The 24,344-nt window shown below is 40.1% G+C and overlaps 1 protein-coding gene across 5 annotated transcripts in view; it reads right to left on the bottom strand.

The window, feature by feature from the left end:
- Window positions 1-24,344, bottom strand: part of MYO1E (myosin IE) — a 96,486-nt gene that overhangs the window by 1,589 nt on the left and 70,553 nt on the right. For 2 of the 5 annotated variants that reach the window (XM_050903098.1, XM_050903097.1), the window contains 9 exons: window positions 23,434-23,578; window positions 19,319-19,433; window positions 18,446-18,615; window positions 17,837-17,982; window positions 12,566-12,712; window positions 10,801-10,958; window positions 9,869-9,961; window positions 6,824-7,028; window positions 168-337 (listed from right to left, as the gene is read on the bottom strand). In XM_050903098.1, the coding sequence (XP_050759055.1) occupies window positions 168-337; window positions 6,824-7,028; window positions 9,869-9,961; window positions 10,801-10,958; window positions 12,566-12,712; window positions 17,837-17,982; window positions 18,446-18,615; window positions 19,319-19,433; window positions 23,434-23,578 (1,349 nt within the window). The other 3 variants (XM_050903099.1, XM_050903100.1, XM_050903101.1) reach the window with 3 other exon arrangements.

Here is a 24,344-nt window from a genome sequence, read left to right as displayed (position 1 = left end):
GATTGGTGTGGTCATGGAGACTTCTCTGGTCCCTGAGCTATCAGAAATTTGCAAGCCTACGGAGGGAAGATAACTGGGAGGGTGGCTCAAAGTCATGTCTTAACTACTTACAACAGTGTACCTTCAAGATCAGTACTTAAGTAACAAAACTTTTTATCTCTACGTACCTTCTTTAATTATATCAATCATGTCGTTGGCATTAAAGCTAAGTTCATCTGTGTCCTGAGCATCATATGCATACAGTGCCCTGCACTGTGGTACCTGAGGCTTAGGTTTTGGCTGTGGTTTAGGCCTTCCTCCAGCAGGTGGGGGTCGGTTTGTTGTCTGCCTGCGAACACTAATGGGAGAAAAAAATGTTAACATGCTTCAAAGCTTATGACTTGAACCTAAGCTTTATCAATCCCTCTGTCCTAATGAATTGATTCTAAAGAATACCACAGAACAAGGGAAAATGGATTCTCTTAAATGTCAGAACAATTAAAAATAGCAATGTAAGACTTCCCTGTGAAAGGGACAGAGTTGCCATTTCTTTCCTACTGAAATGGATGAATAGGTACTTCCAAACAGCAGTTCAAATGCATAGAAGACTTTTTAGTGCTCAGGCTGGAATGTAAACAAATGTGCACATGCAGTTCATACATATCTTGGTATCTACACAGCTTAGTCTGTCTCTCCCTGTGCCCCAACTTCACCAGGGATAAAGTTTCCAGTATTAAAGTTCTAGCTCACAGGCTTGCTACTTTAGCATTCTTGTGCCTAAGCTGTACAAGAGACTGCAGCTCTCTTAAGTTGCTGCAGATTCCAGGGCCACCTATGGACTTGTTCTGTTACAGTCAACTCCGAAGCAGCAAGGGAGGTGCTGCACAAACTCTGTCACAGCTGTGACCACTCCAAAGATTAGGAAGGGGAAAGAGGAAAGAAATGCATTTTGCCAGCTCATCAGCTAATAAAGGCTGGAAGAGAGAACAGGAATTAGATGCAATATGTCGGTTTGAAATAAATAAATAATCAATAGATGTGCTGAATGACTAAAAATGTTGCAGTGATGTGGAAGAGACTGAACTGTGATCATGTCATGCAATGCCATGAGAACATTACACAGCTCTTGCAGAAAAGGTTTATAGTTACTTACACGAAGTCCTAGACTTAATTTTTGTCAATACATCTCTGTCTAGTTCTAAGTTTGTGTAGTGAACTGCATCAGAAAATGAGCTTTGAAGTCTGGGTTAACCGCATTTCAGTTCTAAATTTATCTACTGGGAGAGAGGATTTTCTCCTGTTGTTCAGCACGTATTGACTTTCCTTGGGATAGGATATGCTGTGAAACCTAGACCTAGGAATGGAAATAAAAAATTGAGAGCAAGTCTTACACAAGTAGCTCAGCTTTTCTGCAGCCACAGTACAAGAACGTCTTAAATGAGATGTTTTGCTGGTGAGAGCACAGTGGTTTTAAACTCGGGCTTGTATTGGATTGTTAGTGATAGCTAGAAATTAAAGCTGTGATAGTACCAGTGCATCCTTCTCAGCAGCTTTGCTAAAAATACAACCTAATTCTAGCTTAAAAATTGTATTTATAATGGCTGTGGTTTTGAAATACTAAATTCACAACTCTTCTAGCTCACTCCTCTGTAAAGGGAACATGAGACCTTTCCCTTTTGAAAAACAACAGTCACACAGAAAAACTTAACTGAAACTCACCGCTAAATATAGTAATAGTGTTTCTTTTTAGTACATTAATAAAGGTGCTCATAATGCTCAGGAAGAGAGCCTTGCAAATATCACTTTTGTATGAGTGCTTCCTTTAGTCTGTCACTGCTATAAAACTCCTCCAGGATGTTTTTTTTTCATAGTGGTGAACGTATTGGACAAACTTGAGGATCGTAGTGCTGGGAATGGTACTAAACAGGAAGAACTGGAAGGAAGAACAGGCAGAACCCCTCAGGCACACCTGCCTCCTCCACTCCTTTGTGAGCCTGGTGCTCTGTTCTGGACTGGCTTTGGGAATTGATCTATTTGAGAAATGATCTGATAATTTGGCTAGATTACTGTTCAGTCCAGTCAGGTCCCTAATACTTGTGCGGGCCAAGGGTGGCAGCAGTTTGCAGGTAGTGAGAAGGTGATGAACACAACTTGTTTTGCTGGCAGTACTGGATGGTGAGGTGTTGGCATTAGGCAAATTAAAGCCTGACCTACAGTGGTGCCTTGTGATGCTTAGCTCACTCGTGTGCAGGTTTCCATGCAGAAACCCACGTGCACGTATCTGCGTAGTTCCCATGCAGTGGCACGGAGTCGAGGTCCCTGCCAGTCCCCAAGACTACGTACAGGATTAGGAAAATGAGTTGCTAAGAGAGCTGCCAGGTAAACTCTTTCAACTACTCTTGACAGGTCTGCTGGAGGGGAGAGCTGCAGCTGGCAGGGCTGATGACAATACGTGCCTGGCCTTGGCCTTTCTGCCCGATTGCTGCAGCACACTTAGGTTTGTCCAGTCTCCGTAACACGCTTGTGCTGCCGCTTGCAACAGGAACAAAAGGTGAAGCCGGGCGGGGCGGGGCGGGGCGCTGGGCGAGACCGCCGTGGGGGCGGGCGCCGCTCGGGGCCGTGGGCGGTGCCCCGCGGCTGCCAGCAGAGGGCGCGCACATACGCCTGAGCCGCGCGCGCTCACCGGCGGGGCTGCTGCCGGGCCGGCAGAGACCCGCTGGTAGTACGGGAATGGGGCCCGGGGCCTGGCCTCGGGCTGGAGCTCTAGAGGCGTGTCCGGAACCGCAGCGGCTGGTTTGTGTGTTTTGCGTTCCCCCCCTCCCGTTTATCCCGAGGAAATTGTCCTTGCTCTGTCTTTGCAACAGCTGTTCACAGAACTTCTGCTTACAAAGTGATACTGTTGATAGCGTTGCAACATTTTCTGCTTGGGAACTGGACTATAAAACGGCCCTGGAAACATCTACTGAAATATACCTCAGTAACAGTTAGTACTGGTAGGGATAACAACTGTGTAGTATTAATATTATGGCAATTACAAATTGGTCTTTTGACTGTGCGCTCAGATTATGGTATTATTAGCATAAACAAAAGTACTGAACACGCTGTGCCGAAATACTCCAATTCCTAGACTAGCCCACCACTTTCTGAAGTCACACGGATGTAAAATCAAATTATTACCTACTTGTTTCAATGCTCACCTGAAATTATCCTCATTGGGCTGCACTCCTCTCAGAGTGGGCACTTTCCACCATTTCTGACCAAAATACTATTTTACACTTTAGGAAATGCAATTCAATGAGCTTGCGGGGTGTACTAGACAGGCAGCAACTCATATATTGGAATGTTAAGGTCTTAGAAATTACTTTGCCAGGCCCTTTTTAGAGGTTCCCTTACCTTACACAGTAGCATCCACATTGCTACTGCATGTTGCCTGCAGCTGTGGCTTGCTTTGAAAGAAAACAAACCAACCACAACAAACCCAAACCAACCAACCCTCACTCCCCAGCATCTTCTTCCCTCCCTCCTCAGAATCATAAGCTATGTTAATAAGCGCTCTTTAGTCTTACTTGTGGCTTCCTATAGTGAAGCTTGACTTCCACAAAATCCATCCAGAGGGGAGTGATGGAAGCTGGTTCCCTACTTGTTCTGGTTGCAATTACTGCTGTGGCTGTTTGTGGGTTTTTTTCCCTACCTATCACTCTTGAGCATAACACAGTTATCAGTGAAAACTGGGGCAGACAGTGAAGATGTCATTCTAATACAGTGTGTTTTGTTTGGTTTTTTCTTCCCTTGGACTACATTGATCATAATTGCCATTTAAAACGGTAACTAAGTAATAGAAGCTTTAGTATGTGCTAATCATCCTTGTAAACTCTTCAGGCTGAAACAGATGGGGTTGTTGGTGTGTACTCATAGCATTAGGAACTGTGGTACGGTGCAACTGATCTTTTTAATCCAACATGATAGTTCCTATCTCATTATGTACTTGGTGGCTGCTACATTTTACAGTAATGCATATGTCAGTCACAGTTGTCTGACAGAAATCACAATGGCTTTATCCTATGGCTTATGGGGGTTTTTTGTTGTTGTTACATGAACCGTAGTCTCAAGACAAAGTGTAAGTCAGTCCAATATTAGCAAAACAGCTTTAACAGGAAGTTGACATGCAATGAGAAAATTTCACCACTTAAAGGCATGGAAGTTACTAGTTTACAAAGATGGAAATGTGTCTGAAAGTGTTAGCATGTGCTGACATGTTTTGAAATTGTTAAAATAAGTAGCAGTGGCCACTTGCTTCTGGTTTCTTTCTTACTTGAAGACTGATCTTCAACAGCAGAATGCTCTAAATATGCTTACAATATCTTATGGCTAACACCTGATGCACAGTGGGGAAAAATGACTGCCATTAGTACAACTGAAAAGACACTCTACACATGCCTAATTTTGCTGGAGGGCTGGCCACCTCTACTCTTTGCGTTTAGGAACTGGAAAGCCCCTACTTAGGAACCCTGTGCACTTCTTTTGATACCGAAAATCTATCAATTCTGTGTACACTTATTATTTATTTGTTTTCTATGAGGTGTCTAATGCTCACTAGAAGCAACACTGTAAGTAATATGCTAAATCAGTACTGTAGCCAGTTGGATCACACACAAAAAAGAATGCTTAGGCCAACAGGAGAATTTAGTGCAGAACATCTGCTAAGGAGCTTGTCTACTGGCTGACAGCTGAGAAGGGTCTGTTGGTACAAAAAGTTGTTCTTGATATGGTTAAAAATAAATTATTTTTTGCTGCCTCTGAGAACCCCCGTTCATGTGGATCACTGGAGAAGGGGACTGAGCTGTTCCATCTGATCCCTCAGAATATTGCAGGGCTGAGGGCAAATATGATAAGGGCCTGCAGAAGGTCAGGTGGAAACTTGGTGAAAGTTTGACTTAATCTTGATTTCTCCCAGATTATGCCAAGTGCAAGCTCTTCCGTATTTGGCAAAATGATTTGCTGTCAGGCCTGGGAGCTTAGGTCACAACTAACAGCTCAGAGTAAAAATATCATGACTGCTTAAGCGTTAGTGAGCAACAACAAAAATCCTTGAATGTGGCAAGTCACTGCTGCGTTACTACAGTGGACAATGTATGATAAGGGTGAAAGAATGCAATACTAAAATGGGATCACGGGAGATTTTGAAATACTTGGGCACTTCCTTAGGCAAAATTCTTACCACAGCAGTGTCTCTGGTTTTACTTCAAACTTTTACATCACCTTCAGGGGATATATGGTGCTCTAGCTGTTGTGGTAAGCAAAGGCTCAGACTCTGCAATGAGTCAGTCAGGGCACGGGTGCAACATAAAGCTAACTGCTGTCAGCCAGCTGTCTGTCAGAGGCTGGACTACAGAGGCTATCTCACTACAGAGGGAGGTAACATTCTGTTGGAAGGGAGAGAAAGAGAGAGCCCATTTGGAGGAAGAGAAGCTGATGAGGACATTGAACTGTAATTTACTAAGAACCTGCAAATACAGAGTTCTTAGCAGGAAAAGTCTGAATTTCCTCATTTTTCCCCTCAATATTATTTGGACGGAGATGTAAGAATGATGGCTTGTTCAACATACACAGGGCTTTCCTACTTAACAAGGAGGTATTCATCGTGTATGTTTACTTGAAAAGCTGTGGACTATAGAATCGTGTCTGCACTAACCATTATTATGCAAAGTTATTACACCTTACCACAGTGGATTTTTATTCTATCTGCTAATGTAACTTTCCTTGTTGATTTAATATGCTCTGGGACAACCAGCTGGTACTAATAGTAGTTTCTCTGAGACTTGGTTACATCAGAATGAAATCACACAAATAGGAAGTCATCAGCAAGGAGAAACACAAACTGCTTATTCAAAACCAGATTATTTCTTTTTTTTGCTAGAATTGCCGAATAGGCAGCAGTCTTTAACAATTAAGTGGCACTCAAATTCCCACTCTAGTAAAGCTCCACTAATGTTCTACAAGAGAGTGGAATATAAGGGCTGAGTTAAAAGCACAAACTGTTCAGTCATTGAAAAACTTAAAATTTTGTAAGGCCTTTAACATCCTGGAGCACTAAGGTCCCATTCTGTCTTCATGATTTTCACAAATCAGAGGTTTTGCCTGCTTCTGGATTTTCAGTCAAGATCTGGAGCAGATGGTTTCAGAGTTGAGAACAACTTGTTCTGCTTCCCTCTACTAAGTCCCTCATTTCTTGGTTCCGTCTTTCTGCTACTTCTGGGGATTGTTTTGATGCTTTTGGCTATTGGGAGGTACCTGGTTACAACAGTAAGACCTGCCCACCCCACATCTTGCAGGATTGTCATAGTAATATTCTGGAAGGCTGCAGCTGACAAGTCCAAATGATACTGAAATAATCTTGAATGTCACGCTGCCAAGCCTTCCTCCTAAAAAGAAGTACAAGTCTGGTATAGGAGTCGGGAGTCAAAGCTGAAACAAAAGGACTATTAGCCAGCATTTCTGGGCACGACAGTTGCCACAAAATACCACATCTACTGTTTATGATCTGTAAACCAGAAGGGAAAGGCCTAGTTAAACTCTGCCAAGTGTCTTAATATCCTTAAGTAGAAGGTACCATGCAAATTTAAGATATTAAACTAGAACTGGTTCATCTTCATTCCTAAAGGCCTATGATGGAATATGTGTTTTGAAATCCTATGGAAGATGATGATACCTTTGAGTACAGCTCAATAGCAGAATCTGGTCATTGAGGTACACAATATAAGTTTATCAGTCATGAACAGTTGGAGTATATGAAGCTATTTATAAAAATTGACATTTTTTTCTCAGATTTACTGTAAAATCTTACCCGGCTGCTCCTTGGTCAGGTACTTTCAGGAAATCCAAGCTTTCTGGTTGCTGTGACATCTTGCCTGATCCTCCTGACAGTTGCCGTGGTAAAGTTGGTCGTGTCATATTTGTATACAGGTTTTTCTGATTGGCCCGTTGATTTCCTGGGACATGGGGAAGTGGTACAAACTGTGGCGGATTTATTACTCCATTTTGCTGCTGACCTAGAAGTAAATAACATGTCAACACATCCAGTCCAAACTACAGCTCAATAAAGGTAACCTTTTCCTTGTGTTGATGGCTCAGCTGTCAGTTAGATTCAGCTGTCAGAAAGACTCAGCTATCAAGGAACTTGAAAACAAAATAATGTTGAAATCTTAAAGTTTGATTTATACACAGTTTTGGGTCTGCTGGCGATCTGTTTTGGGTTCACGTCCTCATGGACTTGTGCTCAAGTTTGAGACATGTGCCTTGAATGTTACAAGCAAGCAAGAGGATTAGCTCTCAGCTGAATTCAACCGTATTAACGTTAGCTAGTGTGTAACCACCACATCTCTATTTAAAACACTGCATAAAATTTTATCCAGATAAGGGCTGATCTAAAGCTAGCTAGAATTGCTGGGGGTCTCTTTTTCTTTAAAAGTTCAAACTCCGTCCAACTCCCTGAATACTGGGTAGACTGTTTTTTAAGTTGCTATGAATATTTGTCTATTTTAACAAGCAAGGGTTTTTTTCATGTTTGTTTTGTTTTGTTTTTTAAAAAAAAAGCCTTGCTGCTACTTTAGCTCAAAAGGAGTTTCAATTTTCTAGGTGATGACATGGGTAAATGCCTTTTAATAATTATGCCTTTAACTTGAATTTAAAACAAACCCACTCATGTCTGAGCTACTTGCAGGATCAGAGCCTAAGGAGCTCAATTCTGCATGCTTTACATTCCTAAACCCCCCACTGAATAAAATGAGAGCTATGCTTATATTAAAATCAGATTGCTTAATGCTGTGGGTGATCCTCTCCTTTTTCCATTGTGATTATGCCTGTTGAAAATGAGCAGAATGAATAGCTGTGCAGAGAGGAGAAGTCATAATCATGACACTTGGAAAAACCTAACTGCATTCAACAGCTGGTCTTTGCTTCAGATATTCTCTTGATACTGTGGCAGAGCTTAAATAGTCATAAACTCATACGTAAAACTCACTTTGGGGCCCAAGCTAGTACGGCACGTACATTATGGTTATATAAATAAAGGTTTGTTTTATTCTGAACATATATGTAACAGCCTGTTCAGCTACTGGACCATTAATTTCAAAACAGATGTGAAAATAGCAGAATACATTTCAAATGATCAGAGACAATGGCCCACAATGTTACTTCCCCACATTGTTGAGAGCAGGATGGAGAGAATTGTTTGTGACTTTCAAGGAGGAATGTGCCCAAATCATGCAATTGCCTCAGACTCCTTGAAAGTCTGGACAGTCTAACTAGAACTCTTTTGTAACACCTGTCTTCAATCTTATTTTTCCAGCTATAATTGACTACTTCACAAAAGAGTTTGAATTTTAAAAAACCCCAAGTTACAGTAATTGATTTGAGGTCTGTATGAAAGACTTCTACTCACCTTTTGAACATGATACCCTACTGCATAAGGGTCAACACAGCATTTAACTTCGGTACACTTATCCTGCCTGGACACTACAGTGTGGTTTCACTGGTCCATGAACATCTAGTTCAACTCCACAGTTGAATACTTGGGAAATGGTGGGTCAATAGAATATTGTTCTCTCCTCGGAGTTCACAGGCTAAATTAATTTTTTTCTCTCTAGGGCAGAGGTGAAACACCCTGATGACATCAATCCCATGCAGAAAGCTAGCCCAGTGTCTTGCTGCACACAGAGGCAGGCTCTTCTAATTAGGACTCTGTTGACATGTCTGTTCAGGAGCTGTCATAAGCACTGGGGGATACACAATTACAAAAGGGCATACTGCAGGTATGGGCATCCCCACTGGTGCCTTGGACTTGCATGCAAATCTACATCCGAACTACCTTACCTACATGAGGCAAGTTTGGGCTTGGTCTGCAGGCACAAGGCTTCTTCAACCAACGTTTTTGTCTTTTTCATGTAGCTATAGAACTGCTGAAAGAGTTCTTGAAAATATTAAAACAGATTTTCCTTGCTTTAACTCATCCTGTATGAATATTTACTATCTGTGCAGACAGGTTAACTCCTTTAACTACAGTAATTTCCCACTTTGCTACAAGCAGTTCTTGCAGGTCATGCCGTCCTTAGTTTGACTTACACAGCTATGAGGATTGGGAATTGTCTAGTTAATTTGGTGACTAAGACTGGTTGCACACCCAAGTTACACCTTTAGCATTGTGCTTCTCAATAAACAGCAGCTGACTGAAAGAGAACCCTTTGTTAAAAAAAAGTCCTCTGGGAGTGTAAGTAAAAAAAAAAAACACTTGGGAAATGTTGGGTCAATGGACTGTTGTTCTCCCCTCTGAGTTCACAGGCTAAATTAATTGTATCTCTCAAGGGCAGAAGTGAAACACCCTAATGACATCAATCCCGTGCAGAAAAAGCTATGCTGCTTACTGGCACGGCTGATATGTCTCGGCATTCAGCATACACAAAAGTTGTTACGTAACAAGGTAGGACAATGAGACATAAATTGCATTCTATTGTTTACTGGCACTGAAAGCAGTTTCACTGCAAAGCATCATCTATGGCTTGATAAGCGTACAGCTTTTACCCTTGAAAGGGAAGTGGAGAAGGCTACAGGGTTAGTTTTAGATTCAGTGTCTTATACTAAGTGGCTGAACATGGCAGCGTCCATGACAACCAGGATATCTATCTCTGGTGGAATACCAGTTTGATTGTCTGCACGCTTCAACAATACACTTCATAAAATGCCTACAAGGTATGTTTTCCAGACAGGATCTTTTAAAAAGGATTTAAAACCTTTACTATGATTTTTTTAATGGGTAAAAATTACCAGATGACAAGAGTAAAGCGAAAGCCTGAATTTGGAATATTTTTTTTTGTCTGAGGCTAAGAGGACTTACCAGGAGGAGGTGGTGCGGCTCTCATAGGATAAGTCTGACTTTGAGACCTGTTGGAATACCGTCTGCTTTGGGTAAGGTTCCGTCTAGTAGGACCTAAAAGAAACCAGCAACATTTTGTTACCCTTTCACAATTACATTAATTAGGTAAGTCCTTCTGGCTGCCAGACCCCTACTCTGTGATCAGAAAGAGCTGATCTTCAGGAATAATGAATCTGACTCCTACAGTGTTGGCCAGGTTGTTCTAAAGCTTTAGGTGCAACAAGGATGACTTAAGCATATTCTCCCTTTTGTGATCCAGTTCAGCCACAGGATATAAAGTAAAGCTGTCTCAAGACTACAGTAAATGAGGCCCAAAAGACCATTAGCTTTATGGATTTGTTTATAAACCATGGATAGCTGGCACAGCAGTACTTTTGACTGTACTGGTTCTGATCAGCAATTAGTATGAGAAAAAGGTAGGACATGAAACCTGAGAGGCTGGTGTATTTGCAGCTCAATCTTTGGTGATGTATGGAGGTTACTCTTCCTCATATCACAACCTGTCCTGTCCTGATGCAGACCCCTTCATCAGCAAGACTGGAGGAACTGCAGGAGCTCAGAGCAGAGTGAAAGACTCTTCCCCAAAATGGCTAATTGTGCCATTTGTACTATGTCATGTGATTAAATGCCCTCATTTCTTTTGCCGCAGGGCAAAGAATTTCAGACATTTCAGAAACAGTTGGTATATAGTGACAGTAACAAAATTCCAGCATGACTGTAGAGCAGCAAGGAATTCTGCTGTATCATTAGGATCTATAACTTGGATCTTCTTTTAAGTGTTACAGAGAAATAATAAAGAACATGCTGAGGCTACAGGCAAGCAAGGAGAGAAAGAGTCAACCATTCTCTGAATTTCTAAACCATTCAGATTTCTAAAGGAAATTCATACTTACGAGAATTCTTTGGTAGCCCTGGTCCAATGCTGATCTGCAGCACTTTGTTACTTGGCTTGAGAATGGCTCTATCTCCTTGGCCTTGCATAAATTGCACTTGCCGAGAACCACCACTGCTCCAGGGCCCCCAACTCTCCTTTTTCAGCTTCACTTCAAGTCTAATATAAGCACATCAACACACGAATAAAAAAACAGAAAGCATTTCTATGTCAAATCTATGTCAGGGCAGTATCACTTGGCAGCAGATAACTTAGAAATTTAAATAAAAAGCTTAGATGGAGAATCTGTATTCCCTGAGTGACTTAGCTGACATAAACCACCTAATTAAATCTCTTTTAATCCTTTTTAAAATGTTCTTCTTAATTGATGTTTTACCTTTCCTGGTAGAGCTACTCAAAGGAAGGTTAAGATGCCCTGGAGAGGATGGAGAGTACAGTGAGCTTTGAAGAAAAATGTGCAAAGGTAAGAGTAAAGGTATGAGTAAGAGATGTGTCTGCCATCAAACATCACTACCTCTGCAGCAGACTACTGGAGCAAGCTAGAGTGCTCTGTTCCTAAACATTCTTCAGTATATACCATTAGATGTATATATGTGTATATACACTGGCATGTATATGCCAATATATGCTTTAGGAGTGGGCCTTGTGCATGTTCTGGGAGTAAACATTTTTGCACACATATACTTCAATCTTTCCAATTTAAATTTTTTTCCACACACACGTGCACGTACACACACATATATATATTCTTTCCCAGCATTTCCACACTATCCATCTGCTCTGAACTGTACTCAGATATGAGCTAAGGAAATTATGGTTTGGTTCTGGGCAAGACCCCAGAAGTATAATACATTACATCTTACATGAACAAAAAATTTACTCCTGGTACTGGCTTTAGATTCCCAGTGTACAGCAGTATACACTACAGGAATGTTCCACACTTCAGTTTGTCCTCCTACACCCTTTCCAAACTAAAATAATAATCTCCTGTTACCTTTTCTAATTCTTCCACTTTTTCAAAGAAAATAAAATAAACATACAAATCCAAGGCCTGCTGTTGCTAATCTGCTTAACAGTTAGGAGTATTAACAAAAGCACGTTTGTTGGGATAGTTTCCAGCATGTCCTTACGGCTAAAATGCACATCAAACATTCTGTAGCTTTTCAGGCTTGTTTCTAAAAAATGTTCCCAATATCATTTACTTAATGAGGCTCCTTTAGAATTATCTTTTCACCCTGCAGGCCTCTGTCCCCACAACAAACTTCAGAATTTCAGATTGTTACAGTACGGCTCCAGAATTGTCTTTCGAACTCTTCATCGTGATGTTTCCACTCCTAGGTCAAGGTTAAGGAGCTGGAGGAGGATGCTCCCTTTTCATGACAGGAAGCAGCAGCCAGCACAGAGATGGAGAGCTTGCACTATGGTTGCACGTTAATTGTGCAGTGACTGGCCTGGCCCTTGCTGTGGGACCACAGCTCTGCTGGCACAGAGCTGCTCTGTAGCACAAAGCTGCAGACCCTTGAGCCTGATGCCCACAGACAGTGGAAAGTGGCAGATGGCCCAGGTACAATCCTAACCTATTACTCTGACGAGCTAATGAGAAAGTCTGGTCTTGCACATACAGATTTTTGCACTGTGCTGCCTCTTATTATTTTAAAACAAAGCATAGTGTCAGGAGCTCAACAACTAGCACTCACTCATTTGCCTTGGCAGCAAGAACAAAGATTATTTATTCTTAAAAGCCCATTGAAAAAAACATAACTCACGTATTGCTGAATTTCAGAGGTAGTTTTCTTTGTGTTTTCTCTTCGTATCGTTTTGATAGGAGGCTTAAAAACTCAGTTTTGAAGACCGATTCGAGCAAACTGTCGTATTCCTGTTCATGTAGAATGAAAATATCATCCTGCATTGTGCTGAAAAGAAATCAGAGTGTATACCATTCAGAATGAAATTTCATCAGCAAATACAGCCAGCATTGTAATGACATTTGCAGAGTACTCATGGTTAATTTTTAAAAACATAAGAAAGTCCAAGCAGCATTAATTATAGAGCCTTGCTTTCTGAGAACAGGTTTGGGTTTTTTTCAGGAGTTGATAATGGAATATTTGAAACAATCTTTTTTGAGAGGCATACTACTTAGTCATTTTACAGTAATTACTGTTAGCAAAAGAACATGTGCGATTAAAGTTACAATTAAAGGCCGTTTCTTCATAATTGCAAAACTTGTGATTAGAGGTGAATTGGAAACTTGAAGGTTACTAAAGTAAGACTAAAACCCAAAGCAAGCAAATTTGGAATGAAAGCTTTCAACTTTCCATTGTCTTTAGCTTGGACTGGTTTAACACAGTATAAAACCCACACATGTTGGGTTCCATTGCCACCTGTGGATCAACTCCTATTTACACCTGCTGGCTGAAGATGCTGCAAACCACTTCACAGAAAATGATATCCACATCAGTAATTTGCAAGGCTGATTTCTGCCCTTCCGGAGTCCCCACACTAAAAACAGTTCTGTTGCGTCCTAGCCAGGATTACTGTTGTTCCAGCATGCTTGTAATTTGTTTATATGTGTATCGTTCTTCCTTTTAACAGCATGTTGGCATACTTCCTAGCTATAACTACACTGGTGCCTGGCTGCTTCTGCATCCGCTCTACAAAGAGGTACAAACAAAGCTTTCCAAATAAAACTATAAGACCTGAAAATGGAGGCCATGGGTCCCCTTCCTTACTTCCTGACTTGAATAGCATAAGCAACCATAGGATGCTTTGGTTCAATTTGCTGATCCCACAGTAAACTAACTGTATTTTGAAGCTGGTTAGCATCCCGCTGGATGAGCTTACAGAAACAGGTCACCCCATGGGAGCACAATGCTAGATCAGACACAAGAAAATGGTGGGACATAACGACAGAGGGAGGGGACTGCCCCTTGGGCAGCCACCCACATTTGCGTTGGATTAGAAGTGACAAGAAACCTCTAATTTCATGTGTGATTTCATAACCAGTTTAAAATCAAGTTAACATTGTTGTGCTGTCAGAAGAGGCAGCCTTCCCTCTGCCCCTCACCCTTTTTATTCATGCGCATTTCTGTTCCTTCCCTCATGCTAGAATCCATCCCCTGCCCTTTCCTGGTAGATTTATTTTCTGCTTCCCTTACTTCTCAATGTCTCATCCGTAGCCCCATGCAGCCACCTGAGTGCTAGCTAGTGTAGGAAAATGTGTGGCTGGGATAAGAGACAGCACAGGACTTTTGACAACTGTGCAGAGTTGAGAATTGCTTAACCTTATCACAAAACAATTATCACCTCACCAGTGTGGTATTTCACAAAACGGAGTACACCCATTGAAGAAAGGAGCAGTAGTTAGGTATTGTTAAGTATTCCTGGCAGAAAATGTGTGGCTCCTTTTCATCGTTTAGTCCGCTGCAGGGAGTCTGAAGCCAAAGCTTCTCTGCTCTTTTGTCAATGTTGTTGGTCAATCTTCTGCTGCTATTACTAATATCAGAAAATACTACTTTATAATAGCAATTTATTTCAATACATGAGATATCAGCTACTAAGTGAAAAAGGCACTCTCAGTTTGCATTTCTCTCTGGAGAAATGGACCTTTCAAATCCTGTTGGATTTAGAATTGACATTCATTACGGTTTTTCAGTTTTTTCTAAGAAACAGTATACGTAACTCAGAAGTGTGAATGTCTGCGTTGCAGTGGTTAAGGCTGTGGAAAACCAGGCAGGCGGCTTTGGCAGCCAGGTGAATGGCAAGCCAAAGTTACATACCTGTCACTAAGAAACAGCTTCTTTCAATGGTTTACATAGCAATACATCACACAAAGAAGGTGCTGATCTCTCACCTAAATCTATATGTGTATTGCTTCAACGTTTCAGAGTAACTCCAAAAATAAAGTAATTATAGCACATAAGGAACTCAAAGAACATTCAGCTCAGAAAAAAGCAGCATCCACCTTCTATCAGAGACAAAATTAGGTCTATTTGCCCTCACCACTGTTTTCTGATTCTAATTACCTAGCAATCAACAGCTTCTTACTTTGAGCATGCTCCTCCCTTTTCCTCTCGCAGCTGGTCTGCCTGATTGCTGACTCTATAAATCTGAAAGGAGGAGCAGGCCTAGCTTTCCGATCCTCACTTTTCATCTGCTTACTGAAGACTATGACTCCCTCTACAGACTGTGAGTACTTTTTTATACAGAATTAAAAATAGCTTCATAGTGCTGCTAGAGGTGCTCTTGACTGTCAGGTATGAAACCAGAATTCTAACCCACTTGAGACATTAGGTAAAGGATGAGTTGTATCACTGCCTATTTTTCTAAAAATCTACCTACCACCTGTGTACTCCATAATCTCCTTTCAAATTCTGAAATCTTTCCCATCGTTTGGAAAAGGGTTAATGAAACTACAAACTGACCTAATTAATATCCAAAATAGCAATAAGAAATCTATAAAAATAGAGTAAGAGCAGGACCTCCTTTCCTATCATCAAGCAAATCTAGAGCCTCAGCAAGGTTCTGAAGGAGACTCGTAAGAAAAGCCCAAGACCTACAGTAAATATTATCCAGTCAGTGGTCCTATTTTTGCTGATTTGGCAAAGAGCCTGACTTCACAATACTGTTAGGATGTCCCGTGTCGCTCCTTATCAGATTAATTATAAAGCTCAGTTATTTATTGTTACTAAAAACGCAAGAACATTTCCATGAGAGTATGGGTTGTCACTGTCAGTACCCTGAACAAATTCCAAGTTGGGCATTTGCACTTAAATTGCAACTCCTTTAGTAATTTAAATTGTTATGTACTGTTAATACATGTCAATAGTCCTGATTATTCTGCCTTCATTGTGTATAAGTGTATCGATACAAGCTTACATCAATATATTGCTCATGGGTTTCTTAAGAGATATTGTTTAGATAGCAATGCAAGAATCCAGTTATCCTCTCTCCCCCTTCCATTTAAAATATATTTCATTTTGTATTGGTTTAGTTAAAATTTAATATTGCATGAAAAATAGTACAAATAAGAATTGAAACTTAGAAAACTTTGAGGCTGCAATACAGAATAGAGCCAAGTCCATTCTGGATAAGCTCATGAAGAATGTTATTGCTATTATTTTCTTCCAGCACAGAGGTTTGAGATTCACTTCAAAACCAGTCAGAAATCAATTATCTTAGAGGTGTAGAAAATTTAAACTATAGGGACAATAAACTGGAGTTTTGAAAACATGAGAGAATGCAAGTTAGAGCTAACACAATTTTTCCTTTGAGGCCGACCTCTGGAAAACTGTTTTGGGTTTTTTGTTGGTGGTGGTTTTTTTTTTCCAAAAAATACATAGTAGGTAATACATGTACTAAATAAAGATTTCACTCTAGTTTTACTAATTGAAGACTGTTAACTATTACAAGTACTACCTCTTGTCACTAAGACAAAATTCTCTCAGATTCAAGAGAAGCAGTAACTTTTACAGCCTCTGCAGCCAGAGCATTGTATTACTACCACGCCACTTCAATACAGAGTTAAGAGATCCCTTGATTAAGACCCATTTTGAACTCAGGCCATCCTAACATGCTAACAGGGAAAAGCCCTCTTGCCCCATAGGTTTTTTAGGGTTTGGTTTTGGAGGAATACCTGGACAATTTGATAGCTTGTAATTCTGAATCTACTTTTAGCATATACAAAACCCAATGGTTTTTACAACAAAATAAAATCAATAAGCTAAGTTCAAAACGTTATTAGACGTAATGTAACATACATCTTTCCTCTGAACTAAGCACATTTCGTTTTGCTTCGGAAGGTTCTGTCAAACTTGCATGTGAGAGGAGTGTAACAGCTTTCACCGACTTGGCAGGCAGCTGTCCTTCTAGCTGACTTAATGTGACTATGCCTTTGGAATGCTAAAGGCCCAATTCAAGTGTCTGGCTGCAATCTGTTCAAGGTTTGCACAGCACACAGTCCAAACTTGGAGCACTAAAAGGACAGGTTTCACTCTCATCTTTAACCTAAATCTACTACAGTTATTTTTTTGCAACTTTTGTTCTAAAGATGTATGATAAATGAACTACAGGTTTTGAAAATGGTACTGTGAGCAGACACTTCTTGCAGACCTTTCCCTAATCTTGAAATGGCTGTGAGGAATTCTGCAAAAATGTGAAATCTGCTGTTTTTAAGTACTGGATAATGTCTGTGAGAAGATTTCTGGCTATGCTAATGGGAACATTTTACAAGCATATACTAAAAAACCTTTGCAGTAGCTATCAATACACAGTACTCAAGTGTAGACTTGTATTCTGTTAAAATAGTAATTTATTTCAATATTTAAAGTACACTTGTTGCCCTGGATCGGTATTCTTTTGCATTAAATTACACTCAGCTACCAGCTCTGATAAACTTCAGTAACAAATGCAGAGGTATCCAGAGACTGTTCACTCATCTTCAAAGGGATGAAATGATATAGGCAAGAATCCACTGGTCTCATGGGCAGTTTCTGCCTGTTTTTGCTCACCTAACTGGGTTTCTCTGTGTGGACACCTCAGATATTTCCTGCAATCTTGGATTGGCTTGACATTCAGTCAACAGAAGGGATGTGAAATCCAACTAGAAATAAAGGTTTTAGTAGCCCACCAGAGAGAGAACACCCCTTTAGGAAGCAGTAGAAATGTACAAGGTGTACTTCTGTAAGTAAGAATTATTTCTGGGATACAAGCTTGAGCCAAAACTTACTAGAACCTGCTTGTGCATGGTGAATATATACTTCACAAAATGCGTTTTGGGGGACACATCAGATAGGTGAGGCCCAGTGTAAGTGAAACATTTTAACAACTATTCAGAAAATGTTTGTGTGCTGGCTATAAACATAAACATCTATTGCTATAACACACTTACTAGGGCTGGGAGTGAAAATAAGGCTTCAGCTTTCTTTGTTTACAAGATTCAATTAATACAGCTTAAGAAATCCACCCTTCATCAATCAACTTATGTCCCCCGTCCTACACAAATTTCTCTGTTAAAGGAAAGATATTTTCAAGGTACTGACCTTAGAGAAACGGAAAGAATTCTCTCCACTTCCATCCTTCGCTTTAAGACTTCCTTCACTTGGCCTTTCTCTGGACCCTGCTTTATCTTTTCACGCCCAATCAGGTATATGCACTTTGGAGTGAGGACAAGATCTCGCTTCACACTCTGAAACATAAAATTGTTTCAAAATACATAGCTATGCGGAGATCAATGCACTAATGTTGTGATGCGGTTCCAAAGATATATAATGTACTGTGATTTGGGGCAATACTGTTAATCTTTGGTTCAAGTGAAAAAAATACTGATGTGATTAATCACACGACCTCAGAGTCAGATTGCACAGGACAGGAAAGTAGCTTTGTTCCCCATTTCTTAACTACTGCAGCTTTCTGGCCAGCAAGTCCCATAAAGCCTTCATCCTGGGACAATAGGTTTGACAATGGCAATGTCCCGATCACAAGGGTGTAACTGCTTTCCTACGTGTCTTTTAAGTCAAAGACACTTTTTTCCAAGGTGGTATCCTAGATGGTATGACACTAACATGGTGGAGTTTCTGTTACAGGATGGTGAAAACATCTGTAACTCCCTAGCAGAACTAATCATTAGTGGATATTGCTCTTAAACCTACCTTAAACCGTCTATCATATTTCGTTACGGTGTCTGCAAAATCAATCTTCTCCCGTTTGCCCACAAACTGGCGTAGCTCTGGATGGTCCTCCATGCCTATGTAATCTCCCACAAAATTCCTGTTAATGCTGTTCCGTCTTCTCTCTTTCTTGTTCAGCAATAGATCTGATGCTTAAATACCAAAAGTAAACACTGATCAATAGTATTTACTATATTTTCTAAACTCATGATCTGAAAGAGCTAACTGTTTCAAGCAGAACTTTTTGGGAAGAAGTGATAACCAAATTGTTTATAATACAGAAAAAATAGTGAAGCACTGCTACTAATCCTTTATATAAGGATCCATGTGATTATTAAATCCATTCCTAATGAAATACACTGATGGCAAGCTCAGCAGTTCTGATGAATCGGAAGCACTTCTGGAACTAAGGAATTTCTCACTCATTGCTGGAAATTAAAGATTAACTCTTCCAAACCCAGAATGTTGTTCATTCACATAACCCAGGTCACACATGCAACTAAGCATTACAGTCCTTGGATTGATTTGTATCATCTACAGACCATCTAGGTCCTGAATAACTGTGGGAAGCTTTTCCTTTTTCACTTCCCCTAGAACATCTCTGATCTCTGTTCTACTCAGTTTGGCTTTGTTTTGAGAGCAAAACAGTGGGTAGTCCAAGAAATCCATGCATGCAGAGCAGCTAACCTCATCAGTAGTACCTTAGGGGTCCAACAATTTGCAGTCATTCCTAGACAGTCATCTGCAATGGAATGGTTTCCTCTATAGGGAGGGAGATACTTCCTTCATCTCGTGATACACTTTCTGTTCCTAGAACCGCGTGTGAAATATCTGTCATCGGAAGTTATGACCTACCTTCTTCTCTCATCTGTACGTATTTTTTCCTGGCCACATACTTCCTCCATGCCTTCTGGATGGCCCTGGCATACCCATCATACTTCCTCTCTCTCATTTCTTCTAACAAAAATAGCTGTACAAAGAGACAGTAGGGTGGGTCAAAGTCCAAGAAAAAGCTATATTTTACTTTCAACAACTTTTCAGTGCATTTCACTCTAGATCCAAGCTGGTGCCTCTACCACAACTATGGGATCTGAGATCAGAATGTTAAGATAACCTTTTCTGGAAGAAATCTCTGATGCTTGAGTGGTTCTGGCTCTTACCAGTCTACCCGTTAATCTTGATACGCAATGATGAAGGAAGAGGAATACAGATTCTCCCTGAAATATTCTACTGGTGCAACTCAAGGTTCCCCACTGAGCATCCATCCAGCCTCCATCTTCACATTCTCCAAAATTCATATTTCTCTTGTCAGAATGTTACCATGTCTAATTGGGATCTGTGCAATGTGTAACATAATGCACTGTATCACATGCAACTTTCCTCCCTGTGTGAATTTCATACTTTCATGTTCATTGGCTCCATTCTTTCCCAGCAGTGAAGTTTGTCAGCTGGCTGCAGGATTTACAACTATGATCTTGTATTTCAGTATGACATAATAAGATTTTGGGGTCTAAAATGTTGTCAGAATTCAAGAGAAAATGCTGACTTATCAAAACAGAAATGGAAGGTGCATCCCCTTTTTTCAGAATTTCCCAGGTCCCACTAGAATATATGTAAACTTAATGCATTAGAACAACTTCATAATTATTGCAGGATACAGCATATTTCACTATAGCCTTTTACATACTTTAAGTTTAGTTAGATGTGTTCCTGTCTCATCAGGAGCACAAACATTTGCCTAACAATTACAGTACTAAATCAGCCCACTGACATGACTGTTGCTTATTATTTCCCTCTACTGTGTGTTAAATATTCATAAGGACTTTTCTTCTAGCTTTCAAAAGAGATAAAATTAGTAAAAACAGGTATATCAAGAAGCAAAGCTGAGCTTTAGGATCCTTTTTTTAATTTGCTGCCCTAAACCATGCAAATCTAGAAAAAAACCTGTTGTTCATATTGATCTGAAAAAGGAAACTTGATCTAGTGCAATCCATTTCCGCAGAACCTCACTTGCTCTTGAACAGTTATTTATTCAGGTGTTTGATGGAAATGTAAATAATGAAGCCTCCTTTCTTCCACCCATAAAACCTTATTTCACAACTGGCAACTCTCCATCTACAGCAAACTTATTAAAAAAAAAAAACAAACCAAAAACTTCACAAACACACAAGTACTAGGGTTTCAGCACACAGGCATGAGTGCTCCTGATGCAAAAACTTCTTCAGCTTCAGCAGGGGCATGATCAAGCCCTTGTGCAATTCAAGTTACAGTAACAATAATGATGTCATCTCTCCTGAACACTCACCATTTATTTCTCTAACAATAATGCTAATTGCAAAATCTCAATGCAAAACAGTCTGTCACCTTCAGTTGAAGGTCACAATTAAGGAAGTTCAATGAAAACTTTGAGTTAAAATATGGTTCATATGTTATAAAATAAAAATACTGCATAAATTCTTTCCTAAAATATGTATTATAAAGCTGCCCCTCACACTCCTGAGCAAATCAAGTATTTTTCATGTGATTAACCGCAACAGGTGCTCTCTTTGGTGGCAGAGAAAAATTTTCATTTACCATCTAAAAGATTATTTTTCTCAAAAGTAATATAACCCTAGCCAATACTTTAATAACGAGATGATTGTCTTTGATACTAAAAGATATAAATCAAGCTTTAGAATATTCAGCTCATAGAAAATTTTTCAACTTAAAATGAAAAAGGCCCAGACCATTTTTAGTACTTGTTTAAAAATGGATTTCGTGGCTTTTCAAAAAATAAATTTTTAAAGAAAATGTATACAGTAATTGAAAGCATTAATTTAAATTAAAATCAAAATGCACCCCAAAAAAATTTTATGATTTCTAGTCAACCTCACGTTGTCTTAACCTGCAGAACTGCCCTTCAGTAAAACTCACAGGTATGCCATTAAATGGCATATACATGCAAGGAGGACTTAGTATTACAAAAATGCATTAAAATGGAAAGATGCATCTATTGGAAAACAGTTTCTTCCTCTTGGAAACAACTTAGTAGCACATGATGTTGGGGTACAGAATATTAACGTTGTGGCCACTTCAGAGTGAAGAGGAACTAGATTCATCAGTCCTATGTGAGCACTTGGCTATTAAACAGAAGACAGAAACCAGCAAATTATTTCATTTCTTTCTTTGAAAAAAACAGGAATAAGAGGCATCCCGTTTGTGAAGATATGGCTGCTGAAAATCAGTGATCTTCTAAGGGGCAAACATACCAAGCTTAAGGTATTTCAGCAGCCAGGAAAGGAAGACAGTTCCTCATATGATGTATTACATAACACTGAAAACAAAAATACTTTAAAATTTTTGCTTGATTTGTCCATCAAGTAGCATAACATCGACAAAACAGCCATCACGCAAAAATAATTTGGTTTCTTCCCTTAATTGTTTATCTCCCAAACTGAGATTGTATTTGGTTTGTAACTAACTGCAATCAACAGCATGGATGCAAACTAATTTCACAGTGAAAACAAGAAAATCAGGTTTGCTACAGTGTAAGATAATGAACACAGGACTGGAAGATGTTGCTTAAATTACTAATTCTGGTTCCTTGTAATTACAAGCAACTAAGTTGTATGTATTAATTCAAATAGATACTTGACCAGAATGTGTACTCACCACCACCCTATAATAAACTTGAGGTCATCAGTGAAGGACTAAAAGTCACAACTGTAATGTCACAAGAAGAGATATCAGACATCCACTAATGTCCAAGGCTATTGCCCTGACTTTGTAAGATAAAACTCCCCAATAACCTTAAGAAATAAATCATGACCTGTGCTACAGAGGAAGGCAGATAAAGCTCACACTTCTTCATAATTGGCTAGCTAATGTGTTGCTTGCAATGACAAAGCAGGATTAATCCTATACTAGAATTTCCTGCTCTGCCAACATGCACCTAAGTATTCTAATAACCTACATCTTGAACACTGTATGCTTTATTATATAAACGTGTTTCTCAGATGGCAGGAATGTAAAGTCCCATTATTCCTGAACAGAGATGATACTATCTTACCCTATTTATGGTAGAAACAACACAATTTCTGTTACGGCTTGGCGAAGTATTATCTTTTTCCCTTTAACGGGTATCTTCCCATGTGACTGGGCACAGCAGTGTCATTGTCTGAATTACTGTTGCTCTACAGAGTAAAAAATACGTTTCTGGAAAAGAAAATGATAGCAATAGAAGCATTCTGCTTTTATTTTGGTATGTAACTTCAGGTAAAGCACCAAGAAACCACCTAATGCTCAACTGCAAGGTGTGCTATACAAACTAAGCCGGATTGCTTCTGATAAAGGAATACAGGATGGTGAGCAGAGCATAGTTTTTTCCTTGACAACTTTACTGAATAGTGAGGTAAAAAACTTTTTTCCCCACAGATTTTGTGCAGTTTAGCAGCCACAGGATAAAAACAGCCTTATGATGCCTCCCTAATGTTCTCTTTGAATGGGATTTCAAGTTGCAGTCATTCTAGAACATTAATTTACTCAATGATGCATAACATATCCTTACTGTAACGGGGCTATTCTATCTTCATCAGTAGTTCTTGTACTGAGGACCTATTTTCTTGGGCTAATGGTCATACATATGTTTTCATGTCATGCTATTCCTTCATATGACAGATTTGCTGATGGAATGTCACCATGTGCAACCTGACACCAAAGCATCTTCATATCCCATCTCCTCCTCTTGATGCATTTAATGCTCCTTGTATTAGCGTCAAAATCACGCAGGGTCCTTACGTACTGTGCCTGTTACAAAAGTGCCTAGAATCCCTGTACAGCCTCGAGGCAACTGTGACAGACCTGCCCAGCTTGACTTATATTCTTATGCTTCTCCCACCTTAGCAGATATCATGCTCAACTTCTGAGTAGGCAGGCCTTTCATGTTGGCAAAACCGTTTCATATTTAAAGACTCATATTCTGCCACACTTACGGACTCTGGAGCTTTGATGAAGATTTTGGATTTCCCAAGCTGGTATTGGTCAGGATCCATGTTGACTGACTGAAGCAGGTGGAGAACTCCTTGTTTCTCTTCTCCTTTCCAGGAAGGCCAGGTTGCTTTGGTCAGAATGGCATACCTTAACCACCAAGGAGAAAAGATTAAAACCTGACATCAAACAGCAGCAGCAGAATACCACTGACTCTTAGTCAGTATTACCCTGTTCAGCAGGACTTACAGAAGCTTGGAGTGTGGGAAGATGCACAGTATTAAGATGTTACTTGTTTAGCAAGACCAAACAACTGCAATGAGAAGGACAACAGTGTCCAGGAGTCTCCCATTTCCAGATGCTAAGTTACTATTTGGTAACTGTAGCAGTTAATTACAGAAAGTTCTGCTGTGATCTCCTTCAGTCCAGGGCAAGGTTATTTACTAGTAATGACTTATGGTCCAGATTCAAGTACCTACATCCTTGGTATTCTAGATTCATTCCCAAGCACGCGGCCAATTTCCCACTCAAGCCTTCTCTGTCTTACTTTTACAAAGGCCTTTTTTGTTTCTAAGCAAGTGGCCAGCTCATGCTCCTAACCCACTTGTTCAACAGCTGGTCTGCATTTAGCAAGGAGCCATTCTTGGCTTTATCCCAGAAAGCCTTTGGCTTGGCCTCTGGTACAAGAGGGAAGATATAGTGATGTTGGTGCTACCTAGAGGGAACACTGGGAACTGACCACACAAAGGGCTAGGGAAGGAGGCAGGGAAGTGCTATAAGAACATGTCTTTAATAGGAAGAGGTGAGTAGTCTTCTGTCTCATGGTATTCTCCTTAAGCCTTGAAAATGAGGTGGATGCCAGGTTGCAGCCCCTTTGAAATGGTCCACTTTTTCAGGCTTAACTTGGGCTTTTGGA

This window comes from Gymnogyps californianus, chromosome 11, assembly GCF_018139145.2.
Source record: "Gymnogyps californianus isolate 813 chromosome 11, ASM1813914v2, whole genome shotgun sequence".
NCBI classification, from domain to species: domain Eukaryota; kingdom Metazoa; phylum Chordata; class Aves; order Accipitriformes; family Cathartidae; genus Gymnogyps; species Gymnogyps californianus.
This window is presented reverse-complemented; position numbering and strand designations above follow the sequence as displayed.